The following is a 23,769-nucleotide window of genomic DNA, read 5'->3' on the forward strand; positions in this document are numbered from 1 at the left end:
TTAAAAATTTGAAGAAATAACGGTTTTCACAGGAAATATTGTTTATTATTCACCTGTGAAACACCTCTGTATAACACTTCTTATTCTTAATTATCACACTGAGATTTTCCAGTTATTTTTGGGTGTAAGATTCTAGTTAATAGATTGTTTTCATAAACATATCGTCATCACAGCAGTAGTATTTACGGCATTATAAAATGTTTAATTAATTCACTTTAGAGTTCACATATTTCGGAGATAACATTTGCACTTGAAAAACACATATTTGTTAACAGTTTAATACGTATACTTTCAAACTTTATCCACTTTTAATATTTTTAATTATTATTTTTAACGGAGCGTAATGTTTACTTTGCGGCAGCGCCACCTAGCCTATAATGTTTAATTACAGAATCATTTTAATATATTTTTATAGCTTAGAGAAGAATCTCTTCATGAACTTTTTTGCTAGAGCTCTTATGTCCTACAATTCACCTAGTGATAGTATTTTTTTAATCAATTTAGGGTTTTACTTTATATAGTATACCTACTCTAAGGGTTTTAAACTTAAATAAAAATCGTAAGTATGCACTTAAATCAGTTTATTTTTAACAAATGAAACGATTCATGAGAAAACGTATCTATAACTATAGACATAAAGAATGAACATTCATTCAAATAAATTGCACAACCTTACTGTTTATATCGTTCCTCACAGTTCCGTGTTTCCTCACATTTCACAATACAAAAACCTTTGAATATCTACAAGTTTTAATGTGTATATAACAACTTAGGTATATACTTACTTAAGGGTTTTTATCATAATATTGTTATAAATAGCTTTAATTTTATTAAAATATTCTCATATCACATTTCAGTAATATCAATTTGTACAAATAAATACACGTATCTTAACAATGTCATAACTATACTTTATTTTAATATTATACCTAACATAATATACACCTACGAACCAACATTAGTTAAAGTATCATAACTGCATGCTTTATGAAAATTATTTAAATATACAAAATAGGATAGTTATTGTTTTCACTGACTTAGGTTTTTTAGGAAACGATACGTTACGTTAGGTCATTATGATTGACATTATAATTTACGATACAAATAACGTAGCACCCGACTGCTACGAAGTATTTTATGCAAAACCAAGTAAAGGCATGATGAATGATTTGGGATATAAAGAAAATTAAATTATCTAGCTAGCTAATTTTGACGAGATTTGGTAACGATGAGAGGTACCTCTCATTTGAACAAAAGTTTATATAGTAATACTCAAGTACCACATTTTACTAAATTGTTATCTAATAGTTAATAAGTTGGTACCTAATACTACGTTTCTATAAATTATATAATTATATCTACAATTAATATTAGCGTATCTATTTCTATAAATAATACTTTGTACTATTTGGTATTGGACGTAATTATAAGGGTCTTTTATATCCGCCCGTTAAACTGAGCCAAATGTGACGACCCCACGACGTCTTCTGTTCGCGTCTGGCGGATTTGGCGTCTTCTTTAAATTGAGACCATCCTCGTTTCTCACTCGCCGCACGCGGGCCCCAACTGGACTTTGGACTGAATGAACGCTTCAGAGTCTGTGAAAATGAAATTTTCTTAAATAATTGAAATTGAAAATTTTAGTTTGATTTTTCATGTAAACATAACGAGATATTATCTATAATCTATTAGTCACTAAGACAAACGAAAAAGATACACACCTGAACAAAGTTTCCAGTTTTGTATTTGTATAATGCGATAAACATAAATATAGGTACAAACAGTACACCGACGATGAGCATCATGTAGCCCGAGACTAAAAAGTAAAACAGAATTTAGTAATGCAAAAGAATAAATAAGTTAGAGATAAAATAGCATATTAAAAAAATGTTGTGTGGTTTTATGAAACCACGGTAAAAGTGAAACTGTTCGAACGGTTCCGAACACTGCTTTGTGTAGCGCATGTCGCGTGACGATCGGCTGCCGAGTAGGTATACCTACTCGGCAGCCGCGATACACGCGACATGCGCTACACAGACCAAAAAGTTTGAGACGATGTAATAAAAGTTTCACTTTAAAAACATAAATTAGGTACTCACCATAACCGGCTGTAGGATAATAGTAACAACAACCGAAGACGAGCGCTTCAAATGATTGCAATGCGTAAATAAATACAGTGATGAGAATAGCAGGAGCAACAATACCCCAGCAGAACCGCCAGTAGATCGATGTTTTAATTCCAAGCATGTATTCAATATCTAAGCAAACGTTTTCTAAACCTGAAAATTTTATAAATTTTTTATTAAATTTCCATTACACGATACAAAATGAATTGAACATCATGAAATACATAATAAATTAGCTAGTTAGTTACCGTAAATCCAAAATACTCCAACGATTTCCGCAATAGCACAGAACAGAACAAGGAAAGTACCACCGTAGTAATCCACAAGTTCCAAAATGTATTGACCACCCTGTAACCAATTTATTCATGAAAAACAAAATAAAATAACAAATTCATGCTCTTTATTTTCGAATGACAATCATATTAAAAATGAAGGAAATAAAGACTAACCGGGGTAACATAAACAAGTCCGATAGCAAATCCACTGGTACAGCAGAAAGCAGACATGTAGATTGTGCGCACTCGTGGGAAGGAGTCCATTAATACTGTGTTGATCGTTGATAGCAGAGCTACTGCAGATCCCACTCCGAGTACCAGCATCATGACGAAGAACAATACGGAGAATAACTGAGAATCATGGTAAAGAAGAATTAGTTAAGTCAAAATAAGAAAAGTGGACTAAAATGGACTAAAACCTATAATAAAAGATCAAAATTAAGAACTTAGAAACACTACACTATTAAAATAATACTTATACATTTGAATTATGAATTTAAATTAAATTGAATTATGATTTTTTTTAGAATAATTTACAAGCAAATTATTGAATGCAGTAGATACCTAAGTAATTAATATTATTAATAGAAATTACCTGTGGTTGGAAAGTCTTTGCAATAGCATCGGGGTAGGAAACGAAGGCAAGACCAGTACCGCCTGAACCGACAACATCTTTAACTTCTCTTTCTAGAACATACGCCAAGTTGCCCAGGATACCGAAGATGGTAATACCAGATAGCAAACTCGTGAATGTGTCCAAGGTGGTTACAATCATGGCGTCCCTAAAAATATTCGACATCGTTAATTTTATAGATTATGTAAACATTAGTAAATACAATTTTAAAACCTTTTAAAATAGTTTTATTTATATCATTAAATAATATGTTCAACGTTCGATAATTTAATAATGAAATGTTTGTGAAATACAATAGATACTATTTAAAGTCTGAAGGTAATTCTACGTTTAAATATGTACGGTTTTATTTACCTGTATACGTTTTGTTTGAACCCGTTGTATGATGAGAACATGATAATAGCTCCGGTACATACTGACAATGAGAAGAACACTTGCGTCACAGCTGAATACCATACCTGTAATTAAAATAACAATCATTATAGCTTTTTCGACTATGAGGTTAGTTTCTAGATAGTTTCACGTTAGTTCACATAATTTAATTACTTATAAAGTGTAGGACAACTATTTTTAATTTACATTATAATATAGTCATTACTCATTTGGTTATCGCAACGCATATAATGAACATAAACAAATATCTACTTACATTCAATTCCAACAGCTTGTCCCATTGTGGAGTGATGAAGTATAATATACCATTACCAGAACCGGGCAAAAGTAATGTGCTAGAAACATAAAACATCGTTTTTATTTAAGTTAAAAAAACGAATATATATATAAATATATATAAATATGCTAGTCTATTCATTTGTTAAGTCTACAATTATAGAAACAACCAAGTAATCTACTAACGTGATGAGCAAGATAATCATGATGACGTAGGGGAACAGCGCAAGGAAGTACGAAGCTTTTCCTGAACTCTTCACCCCACGTGATACGATGACGAAAATGACAAACCACGACGCAAGCAGGCACAAAGTTAAATACCAAATGGGTAAACCTAAAACATAATTTGTCGTTAGAAATTGTATATTTAAATGTATTCGAAATAACAATAGAAATAAAATACCAACCGAGACCTCCTTCAATGCCATCACTCTGCTGAAGAACTGTACGCCTGAAATTAAAAAGAAATAATTAATATTTAGTCCCACAGTACAAAATATTAGATTTTATTAAGATTAAAGAAGTTATCTTACGTAAAGTATAGCTCAGCGCTGCTTGTACCATTGATGGTGTGGTCGAAATTCTCCGTTTGACCTGACGGCACACAGTTTTCCCAGGCCGGATCACACACAGCCCAAGGAAGTGTAGATTGGAAGCTCATTGATAAATAATACAAACACAAAGCGATGATGGACACGTAATACGAGAGAATGTAGCCACATCCCAGAGCTTGAGCGTACCCCGTACCTGTAAGAACAAACTTATATTTAATAGTGAAAATTTAATGGGGTAATATGGTACGGAGATTAAATTTGGCGAGTTTGATTTGAATAGTAAGCATTAAGGAGATAAATGAAAAAAAGGAAAAAAGATTCTCCTTATTAAGATAAGAAAATAATAACAGAAAACACGAACCTTTCATAGCGGGTGCCATAGACCATATTTTAACAGAGTTTCTTGAGCTGAATTGTCCCAAAACGGCTTCCAAGTAATACATGGGTTTTCCAACTAAGATTAGTACAATTATGTATGGGATGAGGAAGGCGCCTCCACCGTTCTGGTAAGCGACGAAGGGAAACCGCCAAACGTTTCCCAGACCCACAGATGTGGCAATACACGACATGAGGAACTCGATTTGATTTCCCCACATGGCACGCTCGGGTTCTTCATCCACCTCAACATCTTCCTAGACAACGTAATATAATAATTGTTTAATTTATCGCGGAACGCTATAATCACAGATAGCTGTGCGTTCTGTGCTGTAGGCTCCTATAACATTAAACTTACACCAAAAGGAGTTGAGCAATGCTGGTAAAACTGCGGGGACAGCTAGTATATAATAAAATCCCTAATCCGATACACAAAGTGAAATAAAAAATGATATGCATATAGGTATATAATCTTATCATATTATTTTAATTTTTATAAATTTATATAACCAGATGTATTCGTAGAAACATTGTATTCACAATATTATGTACATATTATCGCAGACTATCTCATATTATTTTTATTATTTGCTTTTATAAATTTATGCGCACTTATGGTCAACAATAAAATATAGGTGTGTATAATGACGATGACAAATTGTTAGTCACGTATCTATATAGTTACCTATGTGTAACATTATGTAGTAAAATACATAAATATAAGTGTGTTTGTATGTGAACTAACTAGCACCCGCCTCGGCTTCGCTATATGAAATTAAAATTTCAGAGAGTAATGAAGTTCAGAACGGTTCAATAGTTTCGGAGTGTACACTGAATATAATACATATATATGCTGACACCGTAAAGTGATAAAGTATCACCACGACGTGAGATTTTTAAACATATTTGAGTAGATATAAGTAAAGAATTTATAATAACAATTACCTTTTTCTTCGGTGGATCATCTCCTGCATTACTAAAACCCTCATTTGAAAACGCGTTGGTTTCCGGCTTACTCTGTGAATAAAAAGGAAATTAAAAAAAATGAGGTTTGTACAATGCAATTTATTACAAAACAAATTATCAGTAAAATAAACTAAAAAAAATTATTATTTAAAACGTCGTGAAATCTTTTAATCAATTTTATGTGATTTACAAATAGTATTGCTCTACCTCTGTTTATATGATGTACCTTACTAAGAGTAAATATTAAATATACATTATACATGTTTGAAGTGGAGTACCTAGTTACGAATATCTAAAATATACATATTTATTTGTTGACCTCTCGAACATTAGTAAACATAAACAAGTCAGTAAATTCGCTACGGATCTTAGTCAATATTAATAAAAAAAAATCTAGTATAATAAGGTAGACGTAATAAATTAAAATTTTTCGCTATTTCGCGAAATTTTTCAGTATAACCTAGTAAAGTTATGTATTTTATATTTTAAATCGTTAACCGTGTGATAATACACGCTCGTTTTCAGTGCTATTTAAATGTTTCCTCACTATCGTACGGGTATCGTGAAACATTGAGCACTAATTTCCTTTATGACGCAGGACGCTACTGTCGAAGTATAAACCCAATTATGGTATTATCTCCACGTAACAATTTTAAAATTTACGATGTGTTTTTTTCTAACTATTTCCTAAGTATTGGGTTGTTTTAATATACAATATAATATGTGTATATATGAGTAAGTAAATTAGTATTATTCGTACATTCATTCAAAACGGAATATTTTATTTATCTTTTGAAGGATATTTAATATTATGATAATTTGATAAAATTTGACATTGTTGATATTGGTTACTTTCGGTGAATCAGTTTTATCAAAACTAATTACAATAATAAAGGTACCTAAACCTAAGTTACAAGGAAATTCGTTTCATTAATAATTTTCATGGCTTCCTGAAGTTATTAACATATTTTAACGATTATTTTATTGTTGATTGATTTAAAGTAAAAAAATTAATGCCATAGTTAAAAGGTTACTAGGAATCTTTTTGTACTCCGGAACTTCGGTCAATTTCTTTCGTTCGTTCACGTTGAGTGAATTTTTTAATTTATTTTTAAGTAGTACATATATGAATATGTACTTGTATATCAGTATATTCATTGAGGATATCGTCATATCCGCAGCAAATTATTACAAGGGCACACCTATAGACACATAAACATGAAGTCTTGTCATATAGCCTTTTCAAGTTTTAGTTTGGGAGCCCTGAAAACCAATGAATATTGATGGAGATGAATATCACTCCAGAATGTTTCGTTATTGTCAAAATATTTAATTGTACAGTTTCATTCTCATCTGTATCTACTAAATATAGTAGCTAAGTAGAATCCATAAGTTTTAATTAGAATTATTATCTATAACTTATAAAATATATCTATTGCTATTCCCATAAAACATGTAATAAATATATATTATTTTAACACAATGCTATGAAAAAAAGAACGAAGAACAGGTAAATAAATGTAACAATGACATAAATAGATAAACCAGTTATCTCTTTGTCATTGTAGTTTAATTAAATTTGGCAGAGATATTTATAAGATTATTATAAACCAATTAATTAAATACTTAAGTCTATACAAACACTACAGAGTGCAGATCTTTGTATATTATTATTCTTATTAAATTTGTAATGTGTAATCTTTAAAATATCCAGAATATTTTAAGGCTGCAGTCTAGCAAAATTGCGTTTTCAACAAGTTATTTGACAATTTTTTCCCGGCTAATGAAATGATAAACTGAATTTTTTTTTCTTGTTTATCAATTAGTGTTATATACGCAATGCGCGTGAATTTTTTCACATTTGTAAAGTTACTTTATGTTACCTTAATCAGGCCTTCAAGATAAGTCTCTTTCCCCCAAAGACATTTCGAGCTAAGTTTGTGCACTCACTACGTTGCAACCGATTACAATTTACACAATCTGATCAGCACATTATTATCCTTATATAGTCGTTATTAAAAACTGCTGAATACAATTGCCGAAAAACTGATGATTTTCCTAATTAGAACGTTATAAATTCATTAAATTTCCCATTTTTTGCCTTACAAAATCTATTGATAAATACTGCTAAAAGTTATTGTTTCCATTAATTTATTCGAGTTGGTTGAAGACCAATGAGTATTAATCCTTTAAAAAAATTTTTTTTTGAATTTTGATAATTCTTTAAATATTAAAAAAATATTTAAAATAATTAGGAAAAATCATAGCGAATTTCTTTAGTCGCGCTCCTTGGGCCGGAGCGTTCTGACGTGTGCTCTACGCTCGATTTTCCTTCATACCGAAGTGAAAGTTGCTCTACTTCATTAAATTTAATATTTTTGTTAATTGATTATTTTTATCTTAGTTTTGTGCAAATATTCGTATTTTTAAACATTTGATTTCGATATGGAAAATAAACGAAAAAAATATGCGTGTAACTATGTACTTACTAGAAAAAAAATTATCTTCGAACATAAAGTTAATGAAACCAAATACATTACAAAGGTGATTGGCAACAATTTCTTTATTTTACGGGGTTTCAGTAAAGGGATGAATGTTTCTTTTAAACTAAAGTAAGCTCATAAATTTTCTTATAATATACTTATATTTTTTTTGAAGTTCCAAAAATGTTTATTTTTCGTTTGAGAAATACGAAATATATTTAATTATATTGAGAACTTGAACTTGGGACATACGGGGAAAATGATTTGTTTACTCCAAAATTCCAAATATGTCGAGGTGTTTTTTTTTTCTTCTAGTCATTTTAAACGTAGCGGCATGTTGTTTGATTATTAATTTTGTAACTTAAATACAGGATGTTGGTTTTATATTTTGATCTTACAGACGCGCTGACAAATTTAGTCCACCATTTCTAGTTTAGTCCACCAACTCTAAGTACCAATATTAAAACGAATGGATTATCATCACATCATAAAAACTCAGATGTAATGGAAGATCGCAATAACATAGAAAATTCAATGGGTGTTGAACTAAACAAACACAAGTAACAAGTAAAAAGAGCAACTATGGAGTTTCTTGCCGATTCTTCTCCGTAGATACTGCTTTCCGAATCGGTGGTAAATGTTAAAAATATGTACCTAATGACGTTTCAAAAGTGCTTCTAGAAGAAGTCTAATTGAATAAATAAATGTTTGAGTTTGAGTTTTGAGTTTAACAGAGACGCGAAGAATAAAAAAAGAGGACGAAAACGATAATTCGTTGATGCTTTCCCTTTTCGACGTATTGTTAGGGTACATCACCAATCTGCAAAAAACAAAACTGATGATTCCCAATTGCTGATTAAAAATGAAAAACAAATAATCGACAACAGTGGTGAAAATTTGCTGATCACAATGAAACATCCTTCAGTGGTAGCAGATTTACTCATTTAAAATGTATCGGTGAACAGCGTAAAGGAGAGGAGGACAGGAAAACATTATGAATGTGGATGGTGGATTGTATACAGGGTGTAAGCGATAAGTATGTGCAGGCGATTATGACGTTATTATTGCAGGTATCAAAAAACTTAAAACTGATATCGAAATTACTTTACCTAATGAGCAAAATGACAATAATAACTTTTTAAAAGTATAACGAGAAAAATTTACTTTATACACTCCCATATCAAGAAGGGAAAATGGGACTAGTAGAAGTTAAATGTCTAATTCCGGCAAAAGAGATGAATGCGGAAGATGCGGTTAAAAATAAAAAATTTAATATTTGAAATACAATGCAAAAAAATAACACTTTTGTCATAGATAAGAATCATGACTATTTTTTCCAAATTCAGGGACAACTAAACGTTGCAGAAGCAGAAGTCTGCTTATTTGCTGTTTGGACTGGAGTGAATCATTCGTTAAAAATAGAATATATAAGTTTAGGCAAAAAAAATAAAATGATGGACCATTATCAAGATTTTACATAAATTGCCTACTGTCAGAATTGATTGATTCGAGACTTCAGCATTCCATGCCCATCAAGGACCCATCCTATGTCATTCAAGCGATTGAAAAAAGAAAAGAAAAATCCAGTGCAACCGATAAAGCATCAGAATGCTAGCAAAATATTTATTAGGTTTATCCATATAAATATATATATTATACATAATATAATAAATCCGTAGAAGGGTCAATTCTGTACTTTGAAAATATGTATTTAAAAAATAAATAGCAGTGTTACTGGATCGATACCAAACACAAATATGTGATTAAAAAAATTTTTGTCTGTCTGTCTGTCTGTATGTGAAGGCATCACGTGAAAACTAATGGTTCTATTTCAATGAAACTTGGTATAATTATACCTTATTATCCTGGGCATAAAATGGAATACTTTTTATCCTGGAAAAATACGAAGAAAAAAAATAAATCTTAATTTTTCAGTTTTATCCATAGACGTTGTTCTGTAGAACCGCGAACACACGTTGCGTTACCCGCAGTGGATTCAGCGATGTAACCTGTAGCGCCAAAAGTCGGATTTGGCTTGAACCGTTTGCGGCACACGCGGGCCGCACGACACCACGCCTCCTCGACTCCTATATAAGGACGGCGTTCCGCGCGATGCATATGTGTAATTTATGAATTTTGATGCGAGCGGACGTGTTAACATTACATTTTTTTTTATTATATACAAAATTTGTTTATCCGTTTTATTAGTTAAACTGAACAACTTTCACTAAGAAACTTAGGTCGAAAAAAATGTATAGAGTTATGCATTTGAAGATATCAATAGAACGTATTCGCAAATTTTGTGTACTGATAAAAAAAAATCACCTGGTGTAATTTTCACGAAAATTGTTTCAAATTGTCATGTCTGGTACTTATTACGAATATTAAATTATGCATACGAATGATTTAATTTTTAAAAATTAAGTGGAGCAACTTTCCCATAGTACATTTGTATTATTTACATATAGGATGACAGGATGCATTTGTTTGCACTACTAGACCAAGCCCTTAATGGTTTTTTATTCGCTAATAATTTACTTTTGTGTTATTTAAATGTGTTATTATTATTATTGCTATATAAATAAAAATTGGATTTAAATAGACAATAAATAGGTACTTATTTCCTAACGGCTTGCATTATTATAACATAAAATATTTTATCAATTTAATCAGGCTTAAGAGAATATATTATTATAATATGACGATGCAATAAAATAAAGGTAGGTACGTATACATGGCTTTATCTCATATCGTCGAATAATAAGCAAACGATATGTTTGAAAATAACAATAATTAATAATTAACGAAAGTCAAGTGTCCATATCGATTAGTATATTTTATTATGCTACTCCGTGATTCAGTAGGTAATTTTCCTCATAATTCGGGATGCCTGGTAGAGATCGCGGCTATTTATTAACTTTAAAAAAATACAAATTAACATAAACTTATTACTTATATGGAATCCTTTATTTTTATCGTAAAATTAAATATTAAATAATAAATATTTACGTACCTATTGACTTTTATATGTATATTTGCATTTGCTTTTTTAATATTCCATATTTACTTATCTAAATACTAATTGTTTCAAATAAAAATATATTAAGTGTTAAAAAATCTATTTATTAAATAATGGTAGTTACCATTTTGATATATTTTGAGACCCTTCACTTTAGATCCAATGTTTCCAATACACGGCATAAATAAATATATATAAAAAAACACCACACCACTAAAGGATTAACTCACGAATGAGGTTCTGGGTTGTAATCGGCATGGTTTTATATAATTATATCTATCGCCGGTTTGTCTTGCTGAGCTGTCCACTTATCTAAGTTATTTTTTGTAAATGATTATAATTATCGGGGTAGATGGAGTTCAGTAGGTATATTTCACTTGTCAATCTCTTTTCGTAGGGGATGCTCGTTCTCGTACCTTCTAAGAACAAGCCTCTTCCCTTTATTTATCTCTACCAGTAACAGGCGGCAAGCCAATCCTAGACAGCAATTTTAGAACACATACCTAACGATTATATCGAGGAGAAATGTACTGTAATTTCAGAAGTTTTTTATATTAAAAATAGCGATCGAATCTTATATATAAAAATGAATCGCAAAATGTGTTGGTAAGCGCATAACTCGAGAACGGCTGAACCGATTTCGATAATTCTTTTTTTATTATATTCCTTGAAGTATGAGGATGGTTCTTATGTAGAGAAAACGTAAACATGTACCACGGGCGAAGCCGGGGCGGACCGCTAGTTTGGAATAAAAAACATTGTTATGCCGCCAAATTGCACAAGGTCAGTTTTGAATTGAAGGTTGATGTGTTTTATTAACGATACATGAGTGCAAAAGTGCAATTTTTGTGTTGTGGTTATGCATACCTAAAGCTTCCTTATGCAGGCCTTGCCGCATAAGGAGATCCTTATATTTATGACGATTTCGGCGTTTCAAGCTTTTCGACCATGTGCAATGACGAATAAAGTGTATCGATTTTATCATACGGCTTTCAATCAACTTATACTGGCATAACTAATGCCATTTCGTATATATTGGTTCTTGTTGATAAACATGCTTTCAATTATATTAGACTAGATTTCCGCCCGCGGCTTCGCCCGCGTTTTCAAAGGAAAACCCGCATAGTTCCCGTTCCCGTGGGATTTCCGGGATAAAACCTATCCTATGTGTTAATCCAAGTTACCTTCTATATGTGTGCTAAATTTCATTGTTATCGGTTCAGTAGTTTTTACGTGAAAGAGTAACAAACGTCCATACATCCATACATCCATACAAACTTTCGCCCTTATAATAGTATTAAGATAGTAAATTTAGTTAAAATACAAAAATGTTAAAAATATTTTTATCGTAACTAGTGTATTATTTTATATTTATTATATTATTTCATAATGTTTATCAACGCAGATACCATCAAAAGGAGGGACAGAAACGATGAAATTATATTAAAATAGTGAAAGTGCGTGTTTGTGATTTAATAATCACATTACAAGGGACAAATTCTTTATTATTGAATATACATTTTTTTATTTGAAAAATTAAATAGGCATGACCTTGACTCATCAACAAAAAATCTAATCGTTCATATCGTAGATTAGTGTCACCTTAGTAGGTACATAGTTGTTACTTGATTAGTTAATTTTTAATGATAAAATATATAAAAAATCGTAGTAGCAAAATCTGATTATGAAATTGACTTGTTAATTGTTTGTATTTGGATAAATATTCAACATAATATCATGAAGTGAATAAGATTGTAGTTTCCTAACTAATGATAAAAGGCAATCAAATTATATTGCGAGTCGCTAAGTTATTAGTTAGTTCTCTAACATAACTTTTTGGCTTTTTCATTGGAATTTCCCAAAAATGCCAATCGAACATCATCAAAAGATTATGCTAATTGATTACAATGATATACAATATGATACTACAATTACCTATGAATTGTTAAATAAAATACGATAATTTTGAATTCTGAGTTCTGACACCCACAATCTAGCAATAATCTATGTATTGCTTGCCCCGGCTTCACAATAAAATATGCCTATAAAGACGAAGTTTTTTACTGGTAAATGATTTATATTAATATTTAATCGATCTAGTAGGTAGATAATTTTTGAGTTATTATTTACGTACAAAAATACAAATCTTTCATCTTTATATTAATGTAGTTATGTTATGAATTATGAAATGAAGGCAGCATCGATGTTGTCAATTTGGTCCTTGCTTTAAAACCTTCTCATGTAAAAAATTTAAATTATGTATTAAGAAAAAAAATAGCACTTCTAACTTGAACTAGTTGATGCAATAATAAATAATCAATGAATTAAAATTCTTACAGGCTAAGCTTAAAGGTATATAAAAAAATCTTAAAGGTTTATAAAATAATAAATTACAACTTTAATAGCAATGAACTAGAACCTTCGTGCCTCTTTGAAGATAAAAAGCATTTTTCTATGTCTAGGTACTTTCCGAGGGAAAAGGTGTGCGATATAAATAATATTGAACAATTTATAATGAGATATAATCTTCTGTTTTGGCTAGACTGAAGATAAGCTGTAGCCAGACAGCTTGGAAGATATTTTTGATACTGAGGACGATTAATTATTAAGTACAAAGTTTTTGCTTCTCGTATTTATGTATTGATAGAAGCAAGCTTTTACTAATTGATTTAAAAAATAAAGTACATAGTTCCAATGATTTCTTCATACAAATACATTAAAGTATTATTCACTCCAATTTCAAGCGATGAATAACATTTTTAACTTGTCTTACATGACTGTATCTAATTATATAAAATATTTTCCTGCTCCTTGATTTAAAACAAATATTTGATGCATCATTTTTCCTCTTTATGTGGCAAAACCGAACAACTATAAAAAATTAGCAAAGAATTAAAACGACAAAGATAAATTAAGACATTACAAAGAACAAACGCAGATGATCACCATACCAAATGTACCTGAGTTCGTCTGAGTTCATACTATTTTGTATGATTATAGGTTATATTAATCATCATAACATTTTAAATAGCCTTATTATTCATAATTACTAAAATCGCAATTTTTACTTTTTGTCGCAATTGGATCTCCTTATCTAACGGTCGCTAGTCCGCATTTCACTGTAAGTAGGTATCATTATGATACGAAATACGTTCTAGGAATTTTCATAGTATTGCAACAAAAACGATATAACATGTATCATCAAGATTCGTAATTTGTGCATTCTGAAAAATGTACAATATTACCAATTGCCATCAACATAGAAATGAAACATCAAAAATATTTGCGAAAAATTATATTTACATGCAAAACATGATACAGTTAAATCGATTTCACTTTTCAAAGCTAAATTCAATCTCGAAACGAAATATCAAATAAAATTAGCGAGTATATTTCATTGTACTCCAATAATAACTTGTATCAATATAGATCAGAAAGCTTAAACTCTCCCAAGTTCTACATTACGTAGCACCTTCACATACATTCTAAAGAGCTGAAAAATGTAATAATAAACTAGTTAATACAAAATACAATAAGATAGGTGGTGATATGATATGTGCTCTTGATCGAGTTATAGTCACGGGAGGTGGTCCCAGGGGCTCTACGCTTTGTAAGAGTAGTGTATCTATCGCCGCGTATGCTTCGTGAACGACTCTCTGCAAAACATACATTTATATAATAGACGATAGTAAGAAATAATAACATTACAAATATGTAATATAAATTGTTGAAGGATTGAATTATTTTTTTGTTTCTATTACGAACCAAAACCACAGAGCCAATCTTAAAAGAAAAGCTTTCCAAGTACCACGTAAGTACTTACTTCATTTCAGGCATACAAAGTTATGTATAATTAGGAGAACCAAAATCACTAACCTCGGTTATAATTCTGGAGTTGTGGGAATCAGAAGGTCGAAACATCATGACTGTATAGGTATTGTCTATACCTAAATGGCCATCGACCCAATCTTCTATGCCGCCGGCGTAAAGCGCTGTTAACCAAAGGTATTTATTATAAATATCGTAGGTACTCAAATTCAATGTAGAGATATAAATTGATAGCTAAAGAAAACATCGACCTAAAACAAGATGAAATTTATTAAGACAAGTGATAACTGCGTTTAAAACAACCGACTTCAAACTTGCACTTGCAACATTTACAAATACAGACAAAAATGCTCATAAAATAAAAACTACTGGGCCTATCCGAATAAAATTTTTATGGGACCAATTCGACACCATCCCGCATCGAACAAAAAAAGAATCACGTAAATCGGTTCAGAAAACTCGGAGTAATCGGTGTACATACATAAAAAAAACATACCGGCCGAATTGATAACCTCCTCCTTTTTTTTGAAGTCGGTTAATAAAGATATAAACTATAAGTTAAGGTTTAACAATGTTAATAATACATTTTATTATCATAGCAAGAGCTTTTACTGATAAAAGTTTGCGGACTTCCGAGATAAATAGATCTATCCAGTATCCTTTCTTATAACAATAGATTAGTATTGAATTCCTGATAATAAAATATAATGCAATTGTTTTAAAGCTTATTTACGTAAAAACTCCGAGGTCTGGCCTGCTACATAAGGCCGACCACTGATACTGTATGCAGCAGCTGCAGCGCCGGACGCTCGTTGCCTCTATAAAAATATCTTCACATAATTTTCTAGATTCAAATTATACCATTTCATCGTACACAAAATCCAAATCTAATCAAACAATTAACATAATTTAACATAATACGATTAATTGAAACGTTGTCTAAGTTATAAAAACAAACACTTGATTAAGTTTTATACAGATTAAGTGATTACATAGATTTTAGATTAAAGTTACGCACGAGCAAATAAGGGCAATGTATTAGGCAATCCTTTATCTTTTGCTTTGATTGTTTAGTAAATCAATAGACTTTGGATAATACACCAATATAAAAAGTCAAATTAAAAGCAAAGCCGTGTCATTTGTTACTACAAAAATGTGATAAGATATGGCATATTATACCGTAACACCGGTTATCAGTTATCATATTATTATAATGGATTGCTTTAATACTTACATAAACGTGATCAAAAGCTCTTTTCTTGCGTGTGTGTGAATACGGATACATCACTCCCTAAAACGCAAACAAATAAATATTTTTAAACCTACAAGCTATCAGCACTGTGCGATATCTTAAAAGATAGCACAATGTGTAGTCGTGAACAACTAATTCCATTGACATATATGTATTAGTTATTACGTGCGGTCATTTTAGTCGTGAAGCAAATATGCAGAAAAAGATACATTCGAAATGCTAATATTCTCCTTTTACATTGGTAGAAAAATTGACAAATAATTATGAGAAGCTACAGTCACTTATTGGAGATGCCTCTACCTGTTAATCAATACCAAAAAGCAATCCTATAAACTGAATATGATATATAGAAATACACTCAGTTATCATACCAATACGTCTCCCTCTTTAAAAGCTATGAAGGTGTAAAGCGGGGTCTTTTGTTCATGTAAGAAATGTGTGAGTGCACGCGTTTCGGCCTCACTCAGCTGTCTTGGACCCGCGTATAAGGGTCCACACGGATGCTCCGAACGTAACTCTTCAGCTAAAAGTAAATTAAACACTTTGAAAATAAACAAATCCTTTACTGTTATTATTGAGTAATTATTCGTTGGTATCCTAAACAAAGGCACACTCGATAATTAGAAAAATCATTTAATCTTTGTAAAATAACCTATGAATAAAATTATCATCGCTAATGTATTTTAAAGCGCGTACTTGGAATCCATTGATATTCAAAATTACGGTCTAAATTAACTCCATAGCAAGGCTGAATTGTACATCTGACGCCATACATCTCGCAAGCTTGGCACGAATCTCGGGCCTTACATGACGCCCACGTTTGTTTGAGATTTTTCATCCATTCCCTGCGCTAATGGCGAAATATAAACCATATTTAAAATTTCAAAACATGCAATTAAAATTATTTACATTCAGAGAATATCAAACGAAAATAAATAGGTACACTTCAAAAATATTAAAAGAGAGACTATTTTTCTCAAGGTGGATAAAGTTAGGGCTTTATTATTTTATTAAATTTTTAATAATTCCTACTGGTTTTTGATACTTACGTGGGGAAAGGTCATGGAATATGCATACCCATCAGGATTAAAGACAGGAATAATCCAGAAACGATACTTGGTAAGAAGATCTGCGTGTGCTTCACTCCTTTCTATAAGTTGGTAGAGAACATACATAGCAGCTGCAACTGAGTGATGATCCCTACCTTGAATGCCTAATAGAATAAAATCATCATATATATAAAATTCCAGTAAAATAAATTGTTTCAAGTACTCTAAATAATTTACCAGCAATTATCATAACAGTCTGTTTAGCTGATACTATTTGTCCACTTGTAGGATCATCTACAATCACCATATGGATCGGATTTTCCATGACGGTAAAATTTCCCGCAGTGATATCTATCCACTTGGCAACTGGACTTTCTTCTGCCCATTGCTTTAGCTGAGATGTTATCTACAATAATAATTGTCAAAAAATCTAACTCATGTTTGCAAATAAAAAGGAAGCTGGAGTCAATTATGTTTTCATTTGAAAATTACCTCATGCAGCGTTCGGGGTGAATTAAAACTAAGTTGTCTTAGTTTTATAAGGTTACAGGTTCGATTTTTCTTAATTTCTTCCTTGAAAGATTTTGTTGTAATTTCCAAATCAACGATCTCGAGTAAAAATCTGGTAGTCAATGTTGTCCTATTTTTAAAGTCATCGTCGTCATCATACTCCAAATTTGATGATAAATCGGTAGTGTTGTCATATTCTTCTAAACTATCAAATGAACTAGATTTTGCGTTGATTATAGAACTATCCTTTCCACTTCTGTCTTCAATGTCTTCATAAGAATCAGTACTTCCATGTTTATTTTTACTGGTGTTTTCGCTTTCGTCATCGCCATACAGTACCATGTTATATGTATCAATTTCTTTATCCATAATTTTCTTTTCTTTGCCTTTTCGTCTCTCAACGTCAATAGTGCGTCTTGTTGTTTCTATAGCATTGTCATCTTCATCAATCAAAAACTTAATCGTAGAAGTACGTTGCAGAGTTTCAATGGCATTATATGTTGTACGAGTTGGAAATGGCTTATTATATATGTTAAGATTGTCTAAATCATCATCGAAGGTCAAAATATTGAAAAAGTCAGGAGTTCTCATTGGAACTATAATATCTGATAACGGTGACGTTCTTGTAGGATGTATTGTTGTTTTATATGACATCTAAAATTAAACTATAGCTATATTTATCGATGAACACGTATTTTTTTAAAATAGTGTTCCAATGAATACTTACAAATTTATCAACGGTTCGCGGTGTTAAAGGTCCCATTGTTTTTTGTTTAGTGAAAAGAACAGTAGCTACCGGTGCATATTGCCTCACAACATCGGTTTTGGACCTTTGAATAAACTGTGGACCAGATGGAGGGCTTTCGTCACGCTGGACGTGACGATCTCCACTGAATTTCAGGATTGGCCCAACCTGTTGTGCTCCTTTAAGAACTATTGAATAATATTGCAAGTTATATTTACGCGTTTGATTATAAGAAAATAGGTACGATATAAGCTAAGAGCCTACCTTTGGTCTTTGGTTTTATTGGAGGAATTTTATCGTTAATAATAACTGGAGATACAGGATCTAAAACTATATCACCTTCATGCCGCGCTATAGTCAAAGTTGTAGGCGGCACAAATCGTGTATACTCTTTGGATAGATCCGGTGTTACTGTAGATGGACGCAAAGTAGCTCTTTCAACAATCATCTTTTCCTCAGCCATTTTTAGTGGTTGTATGTTAACAGCAACAATTGGTCTAGGAGTATGACGAATAGTTACATTATCTACAATTTGGTTTCGAGACGTAGGTATGGGAATATCATCTTCTAATACTTTTACTATGAAAGCTTGTGTCGTTTCTGGATTGGAGCGCCATCGAGTATATTCAGTTAGAGCTCGTTTTCGGCGAAAAACTGAAGATAGAAACTCAAAAATTATTGTTTATTATTAGATTTTCATAAGCTATTTCACGTTTACTGAATGCACTGAGCTTACATGATAGTGTACACAATGAACAATTGTCATGTTCGGTGTAGTTGCCTTTAAAACCATACGCTAAATAAATATTAAGGTATAATAATATTAGCAGAAAAGCACCAAAATTCATATTAAGAAATATATAATTATCACAGGTTGACGTAACATACTTCTGTAATGACGTTCATGGAAGAAGAATTCATGAAAATAGCCAGAATTCTTATAGTAAATTTTTCTTTATACCTATTGCTGCAGTCTACACATTAACCGACATTAAAAAACTAATTGAAACATGAATAGACTTTTAAATATGTTTTTATTAATTGATATTTTTTTATAAGTGATTAAAAAATTGTACACCCACGTCGTATTTATCGTCTGTCAAAAAAAAAATAGTTTCATGATAGGTTTAGATCAACTGAAACTGAAAATATTTTGATGTGTGTTTTATATTACAAAGTATTCAATATGTTGTTACAAATCAAAGTTTATATGATTTCAGCATTGTATTTATTTGGAATATTATTTATGATATTATTTCCGCCTCGTAACTATGAACAGTTAGTACTTATACTATTAATATTGTACATTTATTAAGACTTTCTAGTATTTAAATTGTTTCACAACAACAGAAATTTTATTTTATACTGATATATAAATATTCATTTTAGATCAGGAGCTAAAATGAGGAAAATAAGAAGTACAGGAAGTAGTTTGAAATATTTACAGTATATTGATCAAGAAACATTATTTAATATTACAAATCGCATGGCGAAAGATGATCCAGAAATGGTGCGATTAGTGCATCTCACTCCGCGCACTTCGAACAACAACACGATCGTTGCATTGGAACTACATAGCGATACACATTCCAGGAAACCAGGAATACTCATTATAGGAAGTAAATATAGCTTACTAGCTTTCCGCCCGCAGTTTCACCTTCTTAGTCAAAGGAAACCCTGCATAATTCTCATTCCCGTAGGTTTCAAACTATCTTTGTAACAAATTTCATCGATGTTGGCTCAGTGGTTTAGGCGTGAAAGGAGACATACAAACAGATCGACAGACAGTTACAATATCAATAGAGATTTTGATAACAATTTCCGTAGTTCATATTATGTAGAGCTGAGTATCGATCCTATATTTTTCGCTATCATATCGGTGTGGACATGCTATTAGGTTATTGGGATGATGAAACCGAGAGTGCTATAGTGAAATATGACGATCAAATAAATTTTTATGGCTAGTATTGCGTGTATTTAAATACTACCTACTACGCTTACGTCTATTTCGGCGTGACAAGGACAAAATTGAATTTTAGGAATATTGTACAAGTGTACCTACTACTGTAATGTACATATCTTTTAATAAATTTGTATTATAATTGCAGCACTGAACGGTATGGTGTGGGGAGCAACGAATGCAATAATAGAATTGGCTGAAAAACTACTGTACGATGCTAATTATCAAACGCCATTTTTTAATGACTATGACTGGTAAAAAATTTTCACTTGTACTACTTTAACCGCCAATTAGTTACTGATCATTAAAACAATATTTTTCATCTCATGCATTCTCATCAAAGGTACCTCATCCCAGTAGTGAATCCAGATGCAGTTAATTTTACAAAGAATTTGCGAAAGTTTCGACCAATACAAGAACTACTTTGGTCGCGTAACATCACCGCTAGGAATAACACTCGGCCTGCGTTGTGGCACAAGAATGTACATACTGAACTTGGGGACACCTGCTTTGGTACTAATATTAATCGGAATTTCGCATATCATTGGCGAGGTAAGTGACATGGTATGAAGAGATAGCAAATCTTTCAAAGTGATTAATATCTAGCCTTATTTGAGCTTTCACCATAACATCAAGTACACGATACATACATACCGATAAAACAGTTGTCTAATGTATAAATTCAATATGCCTTTCTACTGATAAGTGATAAATTACAGATTAAAGAAAATAATTAAGACAGATATAATAAAGATTTTTATAAACTTTGATCTCTATTAATCAATATGTCGCTAGATTGCATGAAATGACGCATAACGCAGAAAATAATAATACAGGGTCATTTGTCTCATCTAACACCTGTAATTTATGGTTTTCTTCATAAATATTATATCTTTCCAATATTATTTACAATTCGCGATATTATTAGTATTATTATTTAGCGCAGATAACAATATCGCGTGCGAGATTTAAATTCTTTTGCAAAAGATAACATGGATTAGGCAGCTGCTTAGTTAATATACTAGATACCGGATACGTACACAAATAAACAAACAAACAATTTGTTTTTCATTACAGATGATGTTTCCAAGTCTCCAGACGTTTGTTCCCAATATTATCCAGGAAATAGACCTTTTTCAGCCGCTGAATCACAAGCTATTCGCACATACATACATAAACTAGAAGATGTTATTCACATAGCAATCAACGTGCACGCAAGTTTTGTACCGAAAAAGGTTGTTGTTCCATTACTACTTCGTATTTATAACTAATAATAATTCAAGAGAGATATTATTATTTTCGAAATATAGTGGTAGGCAAATGCGAAATATTCTGATAAGAAAAGCGAAAAGTTCACAAATATTATGGTATATATTTCGCAGGAAAATAAAAAAATATTATATAATAGTAACTATTAAATATCATTGTGTAATATCCATAAAATTTACACAATGCTTTCTTTCGACATCAACCTTTACCTATACCATATACCATATCTAATGACAACAATGAATGCGGAGGTGTAAGGTAGAGCACATTTGTGCTATACCTTAGAGCGTATACGCACTATGCGGGTAGCCGCATTGCGGGTAGCCGTCCGGCTGACCGCAAGCACAATTATGTACGTAATATTCATTTCTATGCGCACTGCGATGCGGCTACCGCAGACCGCACAGTGCGCATAGAAATGAATATTCCGTACATAATTGTGCTTGCGGTCAGCCGGACGGCTACCCGCAATGCGGCTACCCGCATAGTGCGTATACGCTCTTAGACTAAACTAGACTAAACTAGTTAGACTAAATAAATACTGTACAAGTATAAACAACAACAGTTTGGATATTTATTATTAATTCGTTTTAATTAAAGATTATATTTCAATCTTGATAGAGGCATTATAAATATATAAGATTATATTCAACATTATTGAGCAGTATATAATTGCCTTATATTGTTAATGATTTTATCAAGTCTGTAATTTAATCTGTTATAGGAATTTATTTTGTACCCGTGGAGATATTCGTTACGTCAACCTAGCAACTATAGGAATTTACAAGCTATCGGCGAGTATGCTGCAAGACAGGCAAGATTACCAGATGGGCGGCTTTATGAGGTGAGAGAAAATTATACTCACGCATTGGTGCCTATCGCATAAATATGCAATATAGCTAAAGACACATTCAACATCAACAGGCCGTATTTGTTCCAACTGTAGGTACCTACCTGGTCGAGTACCGGATGGTACACAGTAGATTTTATAGATCACTAGCTGCTCCGCGCGGTTACACCCCCGTGGCCCCACTCCTGTTGGCCGTAGCGTGATATATAGCCTATAACCTTCCTCGATAAATGGGCTATCTAACACCGAAAGAATTTTTCAAATCGGACCAGTAGTACCCGAGATTAGCGCGTTCTAACAAACAAACAAACAAACAAACTCATCAGCTTTATAATATTAGTATAGATATGTAATTCTAAGAAGTAAGTCTTCGCTTGATACCTCTGGTTCTAGTGAAACAATTTGTGTCATTTGCTTGAATCTCTGAAAATATTGACAGGATTTCCATGTATCTATTTAGTTTTTGAGATTCATTAGGAAAGATTAGATATATCTTACATACTTACTAATACGTTGGCTACTGTTAGAATAATAGAGCGATACCTTATTTTTTTTGTATCTCAGTCCCAAGATACAACATAGTGATGAATTTATCGATGTAGGTACATCAAGAAAGTAGCGATGGACGAGTAGCTGGCTCTCTGACGGATTATATTTCAGGAGTGCTCGGCACAGATCTCGTATTTCTCCTGAAACCATTTCATCCAACGTTCCCCAATATTACGGACACTTCAATACTCGGTAATTTTAAAAATTGTTGGGATTTAATACTGATTTTGCTATGGTTGCAGCAATTAAGAACAAACTTTTTGACGTGCTCTTTACCACAGTGCAGACTTAATTTTTCGAACTAGTCAAATTGAGTTTATTAGATGCTTCGTGTTGTTTATTATTTGTTTAAAGACATCATAATGTTTTATCATCGTGAAATGTAGAATTAAACAGAATTTATATTATCATATCTATTCATAGCTTATAAGTTGTAATTTTTATGTTTTCTAACAACCGAAATTTCGAAGATAGTCAGTAGTAGATAGTAATATTTATTCTGATATAGCTTTAATAATATTTCAGAAACATATGTGAAGAAAACTATAACATCCATACTGAGTTTAGTACGAGGTTGGCGTAGCAGCACTAAACAAAACACCCTTTCATTCTTTGGGAGAGATGTAGAGTTTTAATAAAATGTGTACCTAATAACA

At 31.7% G+C, this 23,769-nt stretch overlaps 3 protein-coding genes across 4 annotated transcripts; 1 reads left to right on the forward strand and 2 right to left on the reverse strand.

Annotated features, from left to right (window-relative positions):
• Positions 1-566: 566 nt before the first annotated feature.
• LOC149906528 (sodium-dependent nutrient amino acid transporter 1-like) lies at positions 567-11,317 on the reverse strand. Its single transcript, XM_090104651.1, has 14 exons — positions 11,226-11,317; positions 5,579-5,650; positions 4,620-4,890; positions 4,238-4,451; positions 4,112-4,155; positions 3,891-4,038; positions 3,685-3,763; positions 3,390-3,493; positions 2,997-3,183; positions 2,576-2,752; positions 2,375-2,474; positions 2,100-2,279; positions 1,722-1,816; positions 567-1,598 (listed from the first exon to the last, which is right to left on the reverse strand). Exons 1-14 carry the CDS (start codon positions 11,226-11,228, stop codon positions 1,425-1,427), a joined length of 1,848 nt encoding a protein of 615 aa, XP_089960777.1. The 5' UTR covers positions 11,229-11,317; the 3' UTR covers positions 567-1,424.
• Positions 5,591-23,748, forward strand: LOC149906529 (zinc carboxypeptidase-like). Of its 2 annotated transcripts, none has more exons than XM_090104652.1 (8): positions 5,591-5,682; positions 19,875-20,104; positions 20,594-20,699; positions 20,789-20,997; positions 21,523-21,680; positions 22,439-22,558; positions 23,167-23,305; positions 23,639-23,748. In XM_090104652.1, exons 1-8 carry the CDS (start codon positions 5,678-5,680, stop codon positions 23,746-23,748), a joined length of 1,077 nt encoding a protein of 358 aa, XP_089960778.1. In that variant the 5' UTR covers positions 5,591-5,677. The 2 variants fall into 2 exon arrangements, with proteins under 2 accessions (XP_089960778.1, XP_089960779.1); XM_090104653.1 differs by lacking the exon at positions 5,591-5,682 and adding an exon at positions 19,654-19,763.
• LOC149906530 (uncharacterized) lies at positions 14,433-19,430 on the reverse strand. Its single transcript, XM_090104654.1, has 12 exons — positions 19,222-19,430; positions 18,750-19,139; positions 18,468-18,673; positions 17,723-18,394; positions 17,468-17,636; positions 17,231-17,394; positions 16,878-17,031; positions 16,553-16,704; positions 16,164-16,220; positions 15,663-15,747; positions 14,978-15,093; positions 14,433-14,757 (listed from the first exon to the last, which is right to left on the reverse strand). The coding sequence occupies exons 1-12, from the start codon at positions 19,331-19,333 to the stop codon at positions 14,587-14,589; spliced, it is 2,448 nt and encodes an 815-aa protein (XP_089960780.1). The 5' UTR covers positions 19,334-19,430; the 3' UTR covers positions 14,433-14,586.
• Positions 23,749-23,769: the final 21 nt, after the last annotated feature.

This window comes from Colias eurytheme, chromosome 8, assembly GCF_061535395.1.
Source record: "Colias eurytheme isolate Ceu_HAF_F1 chromosome 8, ilColEury1 Martin Lab GWU primary, whole genome shotgun sequence".
Lineage (NCBI taxonomy): Eukaryota > Metazoa > Arthropoda > Insecta > Lepidoptera > Pieridae > Colias > Colias eurytheme.

Bases quoted from the DNA above. Each gene is read 5' to 3' on its own strand.
- LOC149906528 (XM_090104651.1), bottom strand. The intron at 4,039-4,111 runs GTTGGTATTTTA...ATTATGTTTTAG, and splicing joins TGGCATTGAAGGAGGTCTCG to GTTTACCCATTTGGTATTTA. The intron at 3,494-3,684 runs GTAAGTAGATAT...TTTTAATTACAG, and splicing joins ACAAGCTGTTGGAATTGAAT to GTATGGTATTCAGCTGTGAC.
- LOC149906530 (XM_090104654.1), bottom strand. From the start codon at position 19,333: ATGAATTTTGGTGCTTTTCTGCTAATATTATTATACCTTAATATTTAT. The intron at 18,674-18,749 runs GTAGGCTCTTAG...ATTATTCAATAG, and splicing joins AATAAAACCAAAGACCAAAG to TTCTTAAAGGAGCACAACAG. The intron at 17,637-17,722 runs GTAATTTTCAAA...TTATTATTGTAG, and splicing joins CACCCCGAACGCTGCATGAG to ATAACATCTCAGCTAAAGCA.
- LOC149906529 (XM_090104653.1), top strand. From the start codon at position 19,672: ATGTTGTTACAAATCAAAGTTTATATGATTTCAGCATTGTATTTATTT. The intron at 20,700-20,788 runs GTAAAAAATTTT...TTCTCATCAAAG, and splicing joins TTTTTTAATGACTATGACTG to GTACCTCATCCCAGTAGTGA. The intron at 22,559-23,166 runs GTGAGAGAAAAT...TTATCGATGTAG, and splicing joins CAGATGGGCGGCTTTATGAG to GTACATCAAGAAAGTAGCGA.